The sequence below is a fragment of the Psittacula echo genome (assembly GCF_963264785.1).
Source record: "Psittacula echo genome assembly, chromosome: 1".
Classification (NCBI taxonomy): domain Eukaryota; kingdom Metazoa; phylum Chordata; class Aves; order Psittaciformes; family Psittacidae; genus Psittacula; species Psittacula echo.
This window is the reverse complement of record NC_137735.1, coordinates 51,463,745-51,480,446: the sequence shown is the minus strand read 5'-3', so window position 1 is coordinate 51,480,446 and position 16,702 is coordinate 51,463,745. Positions and strand designations below refer to the sequence as shown.

The following is a 16,702-nucleotide window of genomic DNA, read 5'->3' as shown; positions in this document are numbered from 1 at the left end:
TTTAGCATGCCCACAGAAAGCTGCTGCTCTCTGAGCTGATCCTGTTTGTGAGCTGAAGCTCTGTGGGATGCATTGAAAGCCCTGGTCATTTGACAGTAGAGGGGCAAAAGCACCATGTTCTTCACACAAAGAGAATTTATCCTCTATAGACCTCCTGGCTCAGGCACTCAGCAAACACAGATTTCCATAGCATGGTTACATTCAGTTTATTTTGACAGCAGAAGGTGTCAAGTGATGGATCAAGGGTGTACCTAATATAGATCTTGACAAATCAAAGGAGGGGAGGCTTGAATCTGTTTCCAAATTCAAAGACTAGTTGCTTTGATCTGCTGATTCCAGCTCCTATTTTAGCAGCCAACATGGACCTTGTCTTCAAAGCTGGAACAGAGTGAACTTGAAACGTCATGTTCACGAGGCCAGTTGTGGACCTAGGGCATGTACTTGGCACCACAGGGCTTCTGCCCTGCCCTGCAGCTCAAGCAGGGCTGCTGCAAACAAGAGCAGCCCGGGACTGCTCACTGATACCAGGAATCTGTGTTAGAGCCTGCTGAATGCTGATTCAGGTTAATACAACCAGAATGTATTGATCTTGAACACAGAAATTATGTGCTTGTTACAGCAACTTCCATTTTATATGGCACACTGTCTGTAGTGGCCACAGACATCCTTCTCAGTGAAATGCTCTCTACAACTACCTGGAAGGAGGTTGTAGTGAATTGGGTGCCAGTCTCTTCTCCCAGGTAACAAGTGACAGGACAAGAGGAAATGGCCTCAAGCTGTGCCAGAGGAGGTTTAGATTGGATATTCCAAAAAATTTCTTCACTGATAGGGTTGTCAAGCATTGGAACAGGCTGCCCAAGGAAGTGGTTGAATCACCACCGCTGGAGGTATATAAAATATATACATGTGGTGCTTAGGGACATGGTTTAGTGGTGGACTTGGCAGTGCTGGGTTAAAGGCTGGACTTGATGATCTTAAAGGTCTTTTCCAAACTAAGCAATTCCACATTTCTATGCACTTAGAAAGAAAAGGTGGCCAGTTTCCTGGAGTGGGGCTTGTCTTTTGCAGAAATACATAGCTCCCAACTTATGTCCGGCTCACACATTAACATGCAAAGAGCACTCCCTCTGTTTCTGGACTTCCTCCATATGTTGGACAGATTATAATGCAATACTTGGTCAGGAAAACAATGAAACCTTCTGTTTTAAACAGGTTATACCTTTAATTTAAAACTATTCTCCACTCTTTTGCTCCCCCTTGTAAAGTTGCCAAGCAGATTTGAGTTTTGGGAGCAGAACGCAGTTTACAGTAAATCAGAAGGCAGACTTTCAACAACAGCTTGCACTTGGTAAGGGGTAGATATACACTGGCTGCTCACCCAGAGGTTCCCTCTTGCCTTAGGAGGCACAGAGAACAGGAGAGAAGGACACAGTGAATCTTTACTGCTTATTATATAGGGGGTAAGGAAGATAAAAAATTGTACACTGACGCAGTATTGGGGAAACGCATTTTCTGAATTCCAAAAGCAATTCCATTAACTCTTCGTACTATCTAACTGTACAGAAAGATTCCATATAAATTAAGACTCATTTACAGCAAAACTTTAGCAGACTGGCAAATCTGTTCCACTTTGGTGAGGCACTGGAATGGGTTGCCCAGGGAGGTTGTGAATGCTCCATTCAGGCTGGATGAGGCCGTGGGTGGCATGGTTTAGTGTGAGGTGCCCATGGCAGGGCGGCTGGAACTAGATGACTAGATGATCTTAAGGTCCTTTCCAACCCTAACTATGCTATGATTCTATGACATCTACTTACAGTTCTAAGTGGTAACCACCTTAAGTGTGTTCTTAGAGTTATCTGAGTCCCTGTCTACTAAGGGGACAAGAATGTCATATATATATTTCAGTGAACCATTTGATTTCAGTTGTTATGAGTTCTGTCTTATGAATCATTAATATCAAATAAATAAAAAATGTTCCAGGCCCACTTCCATCTCTAGAGCCATCTAGTACTAAGATCCCTCCAGCCTGTGTAATACAGTGGCCTGCTGAGTCCTTTGCTGAGTACTATAGTACTGAGAGTAGGGTATAGTATAACATCAGATATAAGGAGCAGAAAAAATGGTAAAAATAAATCAACAGGCAATTGTGGTGTCATGCCTCATAACTAGATGAAGGATTTTCTGCTGGTAAAGTTTAGAAGAGGAAGGAAAATATACTTTTCTAAGTGGCTTCAGCTTATCAGCTATAATCACAGCTTTGTAAGGCCATAGGGAGATGGGAAAGGAAGTTTATTGTTACAGTAACAGTGTAGATTATGAATCGTGCTACAGATATGGCATGTGTGGTTCTTTTCCATTTCAACAGGCTTCCTACTGCTCAGGAAGGCAAACCAGGTTAAACCTATTGCTACTTATTTTTTTCCCCCAGGGATTTTTTGTCCTTTTTTGTTTTTTTGTTTTTTCCTTTTTCCCCCCTTTACTACAACTTATTCTCCAGCATTTTGCTAACTTTTATCTGAAGCATTGAAGATTAGGTCCTGTATCTGACCACACTGTTCTTAAATTCCACCTGCAGATTTGGAAAAGCACTTCCATAAACAAGCAGTAAGTTATTTAAGTTAATATCTCCTGCAGTTATTTAAGGAACATCAACAAATGTAGGTCTCCATAGCTGTAAAAGCTGCCTCTACAGGTTAACTAAGAGCAAAGAAAATATATATGTTCATGGCACAAATACGACATCAGCAGAATAGAGTCTACATAGCTTTTTCCCTCTCAATGTGAGAAACTGCAAGCAGATAAGATGTGAAGAGTGGGAAAAAAATTGGCGCATTTACTTGGTTTAATTTATTTATGATACAATATTGAACATTTAATGTAAAATTAAGTAGACTAAATGGTTTATTAATTACAGAATAGAGAATATACTACTCTTGATTCATACATCCACATAATGTAAGTGTTATTATATATCAATAAAACATTTACTGTTGATTACATACTTCATCTATTCATCACACCAACATTTTTCTAAGTGCTATACATTATTTATGTAATGTATCACTAATTACTGCAACACCAATTTTTCCTCTTTCGAACAGCCTCTTCAACTCATTTGTGTCAGGTCTTGCCAAATTAATTAGGATGCTCTGCATCCCATTATTTGACTGTATTCAAATTTCACACTGCTGTACTTTGTTTGGAAAAAAAGAGATTGCCCTGCTTCTTAAACAGTTACCAGCAAGCACTATTTCTAGCTTTTTCTTTACCACCCAATGCACCTGGGCACATTATCAGATGCTGGCAACACACAGTGAACAAAGTGTTATCAATGACTCACTAAAAAAAGTTACTGACTGGTGCAAAAATACAGCACATATTATTTAGCTTTACCACATGACCATATTTAGTAAGTTATTAATAACCTTACCTTAAATACAAGTTCTCCTATCAATCCATTCCATGACCCATCATCCTGAGGACTCCCATACTTGTGATCCGGTGCAACGTAAATTTCGTATTTAAAGCCAAGGTAAGTAGCCAAGGCTTCCAACACGTCTATTGAGAAGCCTTGATACTTCTTCGGTTTTCCCAGAACATTTTCAGATACCATGACAAAGGGCTCTTCCTAAATGGAAAACAAAGGAGCTAACTGTTAGTAAAGAAATTACATCCCATATGTGGGTGCCTCTGGCTGGACAAACACTGTATCTGGCAAACACAACTAGCAAGTAGTTCACGCTCTCAGGTATGAAAAACATGGCAAAATAGGCCATACCAGAGAAACATGCATTTCTCTTGTCCTTATTCTGTAATGTGAATATAGAATGGTTGATTTTAAACAGTTCTATCCAAACAGCATCAATTTGATTAGTTTAGGGAGAATCAGTTCTGGGACTTAAGTTTGTTTATGAGAACAACTGGTGAATATTCATCAAAAGATCATAGACTCATAGAATAGTTAGGGTTGGAAAGGACCTTAAGATCATCTCGTTCCAACCCTCCTGCCTTGGGCAGGGACACCGGGAGAGTCCATGTCCCCTGTGGGTCATCCCCGACCATCATAAAGGATACAAATAGATACTGAAAGTTGGAACTGGCTGGTAAAACTTCCTAACAATATGCTTTTCTTTTCCTTTTCCCCAAAATCTTGTTTTATCTTTTTTTTTTTTTTTATTAGTATTTCAAATAAAATTTTCAGAAATAAATTATTTTTGGCTAGTTTTATCTTCCCTTCTCCACCATTATACTTTCTATTGAGTATTTAATTAGTAGACATTCTCCTTCGCTTTTTAATGAAACACAAAAAGAATGTTTCTGAGGGCAAAAAAAATATTTGCCATAGATGGATCTTACTTATTTTTGTTCTTTATTTTCTCTGAGAACACCTGTGATCTACCCAAGTAAGAGCAAAATCCGAAAAACATGATGGAACTGTAACACCAATTTTTTTTAACTATGCAATACTTTTGCCTTTTAATTCTTTAAATGGTGCTGTAATTTAGTATGAGTTTATCAGACACATCTATTGTGTGGTGCAAAAGGTTAGTTCTGGCTCGTTGTGGCTTGGCCATGACAAGCACATTAAGTCACTTCCTGACCAGTTTCTCCCAGTCTACATAATCCACAGGCATACAGAAAACAGATTTGTTTTCCTGCAGTATTTGTGGCCCAAACTTTATTTGTATCTCCTGAAGCATTGTACCTAAATATTTTTAGTTTGGTAGGTTGTCACTCTGTGTGAATAGATACCACTGAACTGTAGGCAGGATGTTCTCTGAATAAGAAAGCACCATTTGTAAATACTTAAGTTAATATTCATGAGGACAGCCACATGCTGAGGATGCTGCCAAAGTAGCAAGCATGCGACCAGACTGCACTGGCAGGGGGTTCTTATCTGTCTGCAGGAAAACCAGAAAAAAACCCTCAAACCACCCCCAAACCAAACCAAACCCCAAAACAAATAAAACAGAAACCAAATAAACAAATAAAACCCCAACAAACAAAGAAACAAAAAAAGCAAGAAGGGGTTGACTGTCTCAAGCTATTATTTCCCAGTTCTCAGAATTTCTTTCTTATAAATTATCCAAAATCAGCCAAAGGGAATAAAAATGGAGGACAGCAAGTGCATGTGATTTTTGTTTTTTTTAAGTAGCTTTTCAGTGCCTGAGTTTCAACTATATTGAAGAAATTAAGACTAAATTGATGAAAGCCCTGTCCTAAATGAAAACACAGAGTGAATTGAGCTTTGCTGATCACTTTCATGAGAGATTCCCTTCATACAGACTCAAAACTACTGAAAAAAATGTTTCCACAAAAAAAAAAAAAAGAAAAAAAAAGAAAATTGTAATTTATCAATCTAAGCACACTATGCACAGAAGTCTGAAGATTTGTGTGTACACAGGGTATTTTAGGAGTTGATAATTTTCATATTAGAAAGGATTTATTCCTATCACTTCTAAGTTATTAGAAAATAATTGCTCATAAACTGAATTTTTATTCAGTTAGTTACAAAGCAAGTCCTAATTGTACTGATTTAAAGCACTGTTTAAAATGCAGCTTGTCATGACTAATTTCAGTCTTTTATTAAGCTCTGTAATACTGTTTGCTTTTGAGAGATTTGCCAAAAAAGCCCCAATGTCCAGTGTGCTATATACTTAATGAAATATAAATAGTCAAATAGCTTTATGCAAACCAACTAATACTTCTCAATTTCTGTTGAAGCCTGGAGCAGCAAAATATTTAATCATATTCCAACCCCCAAAAACCAAATCTATTGCTATGTGGGGTTTTTTTTGTGTGTTTACATTTCTCAAAAGACACTGAGAGAGGACAAAAATATTTATCTTTAATTTTTCCCCCTTTAAATGCTGCAGGCTGAAGCTATGCCTGTGGTCCTCTTGTACACTAAGAGGGTGCTAAGGGAGTTCCTATGGAAAGCCATATACGTGCCATCAATATTGGTGTTAAAATGATTGTCTCCATCCTTAAGAAGGTGGATCTTGTAGAAAGAAAATATGCAAAACAAACCCAGTCCATACATTTCTCACCTACAGAACAGAAAAATAATAAGAACAAAACATAAGGTTATAGAAAAATAGGTGTCAAAACTGCCTAGCTAACTGATGAATTCGGAGGTGGCAAAATTCACCTGGATGATGAAGCTTCCATTCTATCCCAACAAATTCAAGAAAATCCTGATACATTTTCTCTCCAAGGCAAGTGGTAATTCAGACTATATAAGCAGGTCTAGCTCAGAGAAGCCATACAATCATGATCCTTGCAGATACTCAAAACTCAGCTGGCCAGTCCTGAATAACCTGCTCTAACACTAACCCTGCTTCACACAGATGCCACGAAAGGGTCCATTCAAACCTAAATTATTCCTGGATGCAGTGAAGTCGCCTAAAGAAGGCCACTGTTCCTGCTTCTCCTTTTCTTCCACTTTTGGAGCACTTCTCCAGGGGACTGATGAGCCTTTGTGAGGCAGGAGCAGACTTTACAGCCTGTAAAGTCAGGGAAGTCTGGAAAAGCAAAGAAGTCACAATCTGTATGACTGAAGAAAGGAAGGAAGAAAAAATGGAAATGAATGGATTGCTCTCCCTTAACTTCTTGATTTTGCTAGATGGATGATCTGCCTCACTGGGCTCCATAGCTGTCAGATGTATTTAGGCGATGGCTTTGCATCCAACCTCAGTGGAGATCCTTCTAATAGAGAAGCTACTTTCCTTCTACTTTACCCCCAGTGTGCTTCCTTGTCAACTGAATGTAGCATTACTAAGCCCATGATAAGGGTTCCTTCTCAGAACAGCTGCACAGTTCTCACCGGCTGTTTTCTTCTCAGGATCGAAGATGTGCTGCCCTGATAAGAGGAGGATAGATTTAAGACTTGATGTGGATCAAAAGTACTGTGAGTTAACCCTGGTAGACAGATAAGCACCACACAGCCTGCAACAAAATGAAAATCAGTAGCAAGGAGGTAAAGTTTATATTAGAAACATAGAATCAACTAGGTTGGAAAAGACCTTCAAGATCAAGTCCAACCTTTATTCCAGGACTGCCAAGACACTACTAAACCATGCCACCGAGAGCCTCATCTACACTGTTTTTGAACACTTTCAGGGTCAGTGATTCCATCGCTTCCCTGGGCAGCCTGTTCTGATAACCTATTACCCTTTCAGTGAAGAATTTTTTCCTAACATCCAGTCTAAATCTTCTCTGGCACAGCTTGAGGCCATTATCTCTTGTCCTGTCACTTGTTACTTGGGAGAAGAGACCAACCCCATCTCACTATAACTTCCTTTCAGGTACCTGTAGAGAACAATGAGGTTCCCCCTGATACTGGGTGAAGCTGTGAATATTGCTTTTTAAAACTGTAAGAAAGCAAAATCTGGTTCAAGAGATGATTACCCCCTGAGCAAGAGAAGCTGCAAAATATTAGCTAACTCCCACTATCTTAGGAATCCTAAAGGCAGACGCAAGTTATAGCAACATGGCATGAAAACCTGAAAGTGCTGGGAAAAATGACGTGATAGTACAAGTACATTGGAGAAGCAGCTCACAAAAACACTCATCTCCATTCATTTACCAATTATCACTAGGTGTATAAAACCTTTTAAGGAAGAAGTTACACAGTGAAAAGACACACATCATCTTTCCACCAGATCAACTAGCTACCTGCTCATGCAACAGCTCTGCTGATGCTTGGTTCCTTAATTAAATTAATTCAACCACTCAACCATCACAAATCTACTCATTCTTTGTCAGGTGAGTTGATGTAATTGGCAGAGGTCCAGACAAATACCAGAGCAAGGATAAGCACTGGAGTAAGACTGAACAAGCAGAAGTGAAGCAAGTACCTAGAATGTGCCCTTTACGTTGTGAAGGAATGGTTAAGCAGCTCAGACATCTTACCCAAATATATTTTCAGATGTTCAACATGATATTATTTGAGCACATTTAACATATTAGGATTTACCACTGAAATACTTGGTCAAGTAAGAAGAATTATTATAATAATTTTTTCACATGCAGAACCAAAATGCACAGATTTCATGACTTGTACAGCTGAGAAGTGAATCCAAGGAACAAATGCCGTAGCTATAGCCATTTTCCTTTCATCTTAGTGCTTTCAAACATTTGTACTTACAACTATATTTGTGTTCTGACAAACCCTGAGTATAAGAGCAGGAAAACCAATAGTGGAAAGCAAACACTATATGAGAACTAAGGAAAGTGGGATCCAAAAAATGAGATCTAGACCCAGGGAGATAAAAGTCTTACTCTTGAAAGGCCTGCTTGCCCGCATAAAAACTGTAATGTGCCCTAGTCCCGGAAGAAAAGATAACAGGCACAAAAAAAAGATAATAGGCACAAAAAGGAATGTCACACATCTAAAACCCATCCCTGAACCCTGAATTTTACGCAGGGTAGAGGGTAGGAAATGAATTTTGTTTTGTTTTAAACATAACAGTGGAAATCAGAAGTTGATAGTATAGTTCTTGGAGCAGTCTAGATTCAAAGCTAGTATAAAGAAATGCTGCTCTTTTTTGTTTTTTTCCAACAAGATAAAGCGCTAACAGTTTTGCCTATTTAGGACTTAGGTTCTGGTGCACATGAAAATGAAGTAACAGCAGGTTTTGTAAGCACTTCAAGAGTCTAAGATTGAAAGAAGAAAATAGAGGTTTTATTTACTCTGACGAAATTTGCAGACATGTCTCAGTAATTTGGATGCAGTAGTTGATCTGAAGTAATCTTTTAATATCCTTTACTACTGTCGTGGTTTAAGCCCAGGCGGTAAATTAGAACCACGCAGTTTCTACTTCACCCCCCCCCCCACCTTCCCTCTGCTCCTGGAGGGACGGGGAGGAGAATCAAAAGAATGCAACTCCCACGGGTTGAGATAAGAACAGTTTAATAACTAAGGTATAACACAAATCACTACTGCTACCACTAATAGTAATAATGATAGAGGAAATAACAAGGAAGAGAATACAACTGCTCACCGACCGGCACCTCACCCCCACCCCGCAGTGAGCCAGCCCTTCCGGGAACTCTCAGTTCTACATCCTGGGCATGACGTGCTGTGGTATGGAATACCTCTTTGGCTAGTTTGGGTCAGGTGTGCTGTCCCTGCTTCCTCCCGGCTTCTCCTCCTCCCTGGCAGAACATGAGACTCACAAAGTCCTTGGTCAGGGTAAACATCCTGACCAGCAACTGAAAACATCGGCTTTATCAGTATTATTCCCAGGCCGAAAGTCAAAACCACAGCACTGCACCAGCCACTAAGAAGGAGAAAAACTGACTGCTGCTGCTGAACCCAGGACAACTACACCACCTAATAAAGTTAAAAATAAGGAAGAAGAGAAAAGCTTTTGGGCTGAGAAGACCTTCACCATTGGAAACAGAAGGAGCAATACTTAAGCTAAATAGCAGAAAAGAACAATTACTCTGAGTTTAACTTATGTTAATTAATTAGACAATCAAAGAGAAAAATTGATTTGTAAGTGTGCTACAGAGGTGGGTGATAAAATCAAGCAATAAATTCTGGCCTTACAGGAGGCAGGGAGGGAAAGCAAGAATGTGTAAGCGTTCAGGGACAACTTACACTTAGGGAAAAAGCACATCCCTAAACCCAGAGCCTCTGTTCGGGATGATTTGTGGAAGCCATTGGAATAGTGGCTTTAAATTCCAAGCTTTGATAGTCATCTTTTACTTCATCAATGAAAATCAGGTTTTGGAGGTTCTGGTATTTTTTCATAGATTCTCTCTTTTTGGACAAATTACAGAAAACTCTCTTGAAAGAGCAGAAAAAGCATCATTTAAATCTTCAACACAGCACTAACTAAATATGTGAGAGAAGAAAATGTTGCATTCAGTGGGCTGTGGTGGTCTCAGCCCAGCTGTTAATGATTTTATGAGCACACCATATCATCAGGAGATCACTGAACGGGCAACAGGGCAGATTTTCTCTGTAATTACAAGGGTGGATTCTGTGGCTTTAGGCTGAGACTTATTTCAGGTTAGAAACTATATGAAACCATGGCACACTGCTCTGCTGCACTCATTTGAGTCTGATGCTTGCTCTAATGATAAAAATGCTAAAAAAAAAATTATTCTGGGACATACTTTATAAATGGAAAAGCAAACCAAACATTTGGGATTATTCTCTGGCACATCTGAATCCTCTTTTCTCCTTAGCACAGGCAGAAAAACTTCCTAGCCAAGAGGCTATAGAGAAATTATTAAGTGAACAAAAAGTTACTGGCATTTCAGATCAGAGAAATCGATCACTGCTGGGATTTACAAGACATGTTGGGCCTTGACTCTAAAATTGCAGATGGATGGCTGTATGTGCTTCAACTATGTTTGGAAGAGAGTTTTGAAATTAGGTAATGATATGGGCCATTAGAATTCACAAAGCATATGAAAATGACCTCTGTGTCCACTCATCAGAAATTTCTGAACACAATGGAATATAATACTTTAATATTGACACTCTGTATTCATTAAAGGGACTCTGCATTCATTAAATCTTCCCTTCTCCACTGAAAGTAGAAAGAGAGTGTTAAAACACAGAAGCAAGAAATGAAGCTCAGTTGTGGGCAAGGCTGTCAATCTGTGCTTGGCACTGACTAGGAACAGTGGACAGACACATTAAGTGATTCACATAGGCCAAGCAGAGACTTGGCAATTGCATGAAATAAACATTCACTGTGACACTTTAAAACTCTTATCTCCTGCAAATATTAAGAAACTGCTCCCAAAACTGAAATTCACTCTCATTAGTAGTTCTTTCAATTCCCTTCCAATGGCTGCTGGATAACCAAGCAGAGCCATTATAACCAACAAGAAGCACTGTCTCATAAACCATAACCAAAACATTTTCAAGCACAGGATGCTATTGTCTTGTTGCTAGGCATAATTACTTTTTTCTTGACTCATAAAATAATTAACCCTTTGCTTTTAATTGTTAGCTATTTTGCATTTCTTTCCCCAGAAGATTTTAGTGAAATATGTAGTCCCCAACACTTATTTTCCTCAAGTGCTTTATTGACCACTGTTTTGCGAATTTTATTTGGCTGGAAACAGAATAACAGCTTGTTATTTTTAATTGAACAGCAATGTACATGACTTCATGTTAGAATCAATGACCAAATTTTAATTGAAACATTTCATTCTCTCATTACAGAAATTCTCCCATTAGCACCGGTTATAAAAGTTGCTGCAAGACGTAACACAATCCCCACCCCAAATAGCACTAAAACAAAGATGAAGGTTTCAAACCTACAAAATCTTGGATAATTAAGGTGTTCTTCTCATTCAATATCCTATTGCCAACAGGCTGTGTAACAATATTGGCATCAAAAAACACTGTTCTCAGATCCTGCGCTTTTCAAATATACTGATTAGAAAGTCAGTTGTACTAATAGAAAAGTCTCCTTGCCTGTAGCAAGAAGCTAGCTCATGTCCCAGAAGCTGAACACAATATTAAAGGAAAGGTATTTTACATTTGGCCTTTGTTTACCACTATCCTTATGCATGTGCTTAGTCTCTCATTTTTTTAAATGACAGCTTTACTGTCATCTTCAACAAGACACGAATTTGTGCCTTTAGTTACAGTACTTTAAACAATATTTTTTCTCCTGAATGGAATGGTGGCTTATGAATTTATTATGCTATTCAGTTTAGTACTATTTAGAAGAAACAACCAAAAAAAATGTTAGCCCCCTTCCCCAAGACTTCCAATTGTTCTGCAACAGGACTAAGGCTTCTTTCAAAGTAATCTATGGCAACAGTCAAATAAGATGCGACCAAGCTTTGTGTATTGATTTTAAGTCACAATAACTTCATGCACGTAATCGCTCTTTCTGAACCACTATAGTTATGTGATACGAATATGGATTGAGACTGGAAACAGTTGGAGTGTTTCAGAGTATGTCTGAACAGCACAACACTAGCTATAATGTAGCTAGTTTAGTTACTGGAATTAGCAAAAATGTAGTATGGGTATATAAACCTGCTGGGAGCTGCATTATACTTTTTCCAGCCACCATACAAGAGTTCCTATTCACAACGAATTCACATAGTACTTCATGACATTGCACTGTCAGGCAGTTCACCTCCTTTTCTTGCATACTTGCATAGTATGGACAATTACAATCAGAGTAAGAAACACTTTCTGGCTAAAAGTCAATTTTCCTGTGTGCTCTGTGAACTATATGATCACTCTGGAACACAAACATGCCCACAGAGCAGATGTGTAAGGGTCAGGGAGAAGAGCAGAGCTACGGAGCCTTGAGAGGTAGCCTCTGACATACAGGTGAGTTAGACTGGTTATACTAGATTTTGTGTTCGACCTACCTTGCTGTCAGACTGTGGCCCCTGTCAGGTCCCAAAACATTTGAATTCCTCATCATTCACCTCATCTAGTATATAGCACCCGCTACTTTAGAAAAATGGATTGGAAGTATTAACTGAAAGCAAAAGGGGCTGGGTTTCCCAGCAGATTCTGAAATTGAAGCATGTAAAACTAACAATCAAAATAGGCATGTCCAGTATGAATAGCTATTAGGGATTATGACCTATCTGTTCTAATACAAGTTAGGTAGCTCAAAGGGACATAAAACAACTATTAAAAGTAACCTGTGCCCAGTCAGCAGCAATTTCAGTTTGGCCCGCATACAGGTGTGATGGGGAGAAAGCAACGGAAAGACAGGCTCTGCCTCTATCAAGAGACATAGATTCTGTTATAATAGCAATTTTAGTTATTCATATTTTGATGAAATCGTACCATGGTACAGTACCTGAGAAAAAAAATCAGTGTTTTCCAAAAGAAACCCAAATACAAATGCAAATGTTTGCAGACAGAGGAAAATGGAATGGGAAGATTAAGGGGAGGAGGCTATATCAAAACTAAATCTCTGGCAAAGCAAGGAATACTTAATCAAGGAATACTCTGCCCTGACGGGTGCAGTTGTGCCAATTATGGTGCTCAGTTATCAACACTGATTAGCTGCAAGGGAGCTGAAATGGCTCCTGTTCCCATTTTCTGCTTAGTAGAGTAAATCTAAACAGGGCTGACAACCCTCAGAAGAGAAGCAGGGCAGATGGCTGAGGGCAGGAGGCATTTTAGGAACCTTACTTTCTTCCATCTCTGTTTATAGGTCATTGTTCTTAGTCACCAAGAAAGAAACGCACAAATTCCACTCCCATCTGCTTTGTTGCTTTAATACTGCCACTTTCTCTGAAATGATAGAACAAACTTTTTAGTAGGGCCTGTTGTGATAGGACAAGGGATAATGGTTTTAAACTAAAAGAGGGTAGATTCAGACTAGATATAAGGAATAAATTTTTTACAGTGAGGTGAAAAAGTTGGCTCACCATAGAGCTAGTATATCCTTGCTTTCTAACAATAGCTAGCTCAATTGAAGTCTAGATGTCTTTCCTTACTTTCAGAAATGAAAGTCTTTATGTGAAGAGCATGAGATAACAATCAGGCTTAGAACTGCAAGAAAAGTGCCTTTTTTTTTTTTTTAACAATTAAATTGTTTCTAACCATTGTGTTCATAAGATGAAATCTTTACTTAAGAAGCAGCATAAAACACATTATATAGAGTCAGGGGATAAGAGCACTATTGCATTTTCTGCAAACTCTGTAATTAAAAAAACCAACCCTTACTTGCAAATAATTCTGACTAAAGTTTCCAAGCAGAGTTAGGTCAACATGAATTGCTTCTGCAAACCCCTCTCCTTAGTTTGTAATTCTCTATACATATTACTATGTTCCTTTACTCCAGTAATATTTTATTTGCCTAGAAATAGATACGGTTTTATGGAAATGCAAGCTAGAAAGAATCTCTAAAACCCTGTTCCCTTTCTTTGACTCAGGATGAAAGTACCTAGACTAAGCAAGACAAACATGAATCTACTCTTTCTGGACTGACCTCTGACAAAGCCTTCTTACAACTGAATGCCTAAGTATTCCTATCACTAGAAAGAGTAATAGGAGCTCTGAGAGCTACACGTACCTTGTGATTGGAAAAAAAATTGCTGTTACTATTAAGTTTGCTTATCCTTAAAATCCTTGAGAAAACTTTTGACCAAACAAAGAGCAATTAAGTTTGATGTTTTAAGTTTTAAAGATATGACAATAATTTTTTAGGAGACTAAAACTGATTCATACTGTCAGTATACATCCCAAGCCATTTAAAAAAGTCCTCCTTACATTAGGAATAAGCAAACTATTGAATCCTGCAAAAATGAATAATTTTTTTTAATGTCAGAATTTCAGTTTCAATAAATGCTTGTCCAGAATCATGTCCTGAAACATGAATTCAGGTTTCCAAATTGGAAAATCTGCCCCATGAAAAGATATTCCAATACCAAAGATGTTCCAATACTCTTCTGTGAGTGAAAGCCAGTCTCCTCATATGTATCTCATATTGAATGACAGCTTTCACATCAACAGCCAGGGTACCTATGAAGAATAGTAAATAGTGAGCCTAGTCCTGTCATACATCATTACTCCTGATGATTTTGTTCATTTACCAATGAAATTAACTGCTCTACCACTGTTGCTACAATTTCCCACCATTTCACTGAGCATTTTTGTTGATGTGTTTATCTATAAAAGATCCATTCTTTCCAACGTTCTTTCAAAGATGGATATTAGCAGCAAAAAGGAAGACACAGGGATTTGTTGGTGCTTAGGAAATTTTGCATTCTTTACAACTAGTAATAGAATATTCTAAAACTTAAAGTATTTGTGAAATATTTTAACTACAGCACACACGGTGTACACTAAAAACATTACTGAGTTAGTGTATATGAAGATTTTATAACAGAATCCAGATAGAATAAACTGCATCAGCCACAGCTTTTGTGCCATTCCAGCTCTGGTGTGTTAACAGCCATCTGGTGTGTTAATAGCCAAACATGAATTCATCCCTTACAGGTAAAAAAGTGAAATATGTTTGCTCAAACCACAAATACTGCAACTACTGAAGATAGTCATGTAATGTCTCTTAACCTTACCACCTCCTAAGGCACTTCTGCTGCTGTAGGAAATGTACAATGGTGCACTATAGTTCAATAAGCCAATAAACCTGAAATACAGAGCAACATATAATTTAACATAATACATGCCTTAACTAGAATTATTCTTTAGAAGACTGCAGGTACTGGTGCATAGAAAGTGAAGCATTACAGAATGAAGAATTACTAACAGTACACACCATTCAATTGTGAAAGTGGAGAAAGTGATCAGGACCACATGAGAAAAGTGAGCACCAAAAAATGGAAGAAAATGGAAGAGGCATTATCTGTCAGACTATTCTGGTTGTGCACTGTTACAAAATACTACCTCAGTATTTTCTGAGGTATCCCACACATAATCTTTGCTGCAGTTGATCTTTATTTTACAGTCATTCACCAATAGTTTTGTCCTGCCATTTTTTTTATCCTGTTTGTTCCTCTCTATATATTTAAACACTGGGTTTTTTTAGGTCTTTCTTCTACGTCTCCTTTTCCTATCACTCTGAAAGCTACTTCAGCTTTTTTTGGAAAGGACTTTTAAAATTTTGTTTAAACCCTTGTTGGAAGTCAAATCCCAAAGAGCTTTCAAAGCCAAGGCTCAGCTTCATATCTCACTTTTCATCTTCTCCAAGTGGTAAGTTCAATAGAAAAAGGGGCTGGAGATGCAGACCTCTGGCCAGCTCATGTCCCTAGAGATACTGTCTGCTTTCAGGTTTGTTTCTTTCCTAATCTGGGCAACAAATGCTCATGCATTTAATGCCAACAGTTGAGAATTAAACTAGCCCATATATGGTAACATTTTCCCTAGTGTAAATAATGCTTTCTTTTATTCTTTTGCTATGCTTGGTTGCCCTTCTGCCAGTCCTCTCTGTGTCCCACAGTGAAAGGGGACTATACCATGTCTCACAGTGCCCACCCAGAGCCAGGGGTCACCAAACTGTCTCTGGTCCACCTAACTCTGTACAAGTAACCTGGACAATAACTCTCAAGAAATAGTGCATAGGGATGTATGGCAAAGCATAATTCAGTATCGCTACTATTTTTTCTTGCTTTCATCCTGCCTACATTTGCAGAACCATCCTGATATGAAAATAAATGCCTCCTGTTTGGGAGCTGTATCGAATTTTCATGTAAAGTCACAAATATATTTTGCACTATTAGCAAGTTCTACCTTATGCACTTTCAGGAAAGGATCTGTACTTTTCAATCAAGGTGTTAATTCTTTAAAACATGGAATTTCAAGCTTTTTCCTTTTTCACACAACAGGGGCTTTTTTAGAAACATGATTTTGTGAATACCTGCTGGCCTGTTCATTGTCAAACAGGCCAAATCTCATCCCATTTCTGATGGCTTAACATTCATATGAATAATTCATTAATTGCCACTGTTACTAAAATGATATAATATCTGCTGTATTCTAGCTCCCTTTCAATAAAAAAGAGCAGCTGAAAAAGAGGATAAGCTGAAATAGTCAAAATGGATATTAGCTAAATTTGTTCTTGGACCATTGCTCAGTCAAGATACTGAATTCATTTGGGGTTATTATGCAGACCTTTGATCGAGCTGTGTTTCAGAGACTCACAATATATTTCAGAAATTCACCAGCAAGTCACTTGAACCTAAACGTAACTTGTCAAACATGAATTTTAAACTTCAACTACATCTG

General features: G+C 38.3%; 1 protein-coding gene across 2 annotated transcripts in view; it reads right to left on the bottom strand.

Annotated features, from left to right (window-relative positions):
* GRID2 (glutamate ionotropic receptor delta type subunit 2) overlaps nt 1-16,702 on the bottom strand; it is a gene marked incomplete at its 5' end in the record, with an annotated part of 729,364 nt that overhangs the window by 137,139 nt on the left and 575,523 nt on the right. For both annotated transcript variants that reach the window (XM_080624929.1, XM_080624930.1), the window contains one exon: nt 3,431-3,628. In XM_080624929.1, coding sequence (XP_080481055.1) covers nt 3,431-3,628 — 198 coding nt within the window. The remainder of the gene's footprint in view (nt 1-3,430; nt 3,629-16,702) is intronic.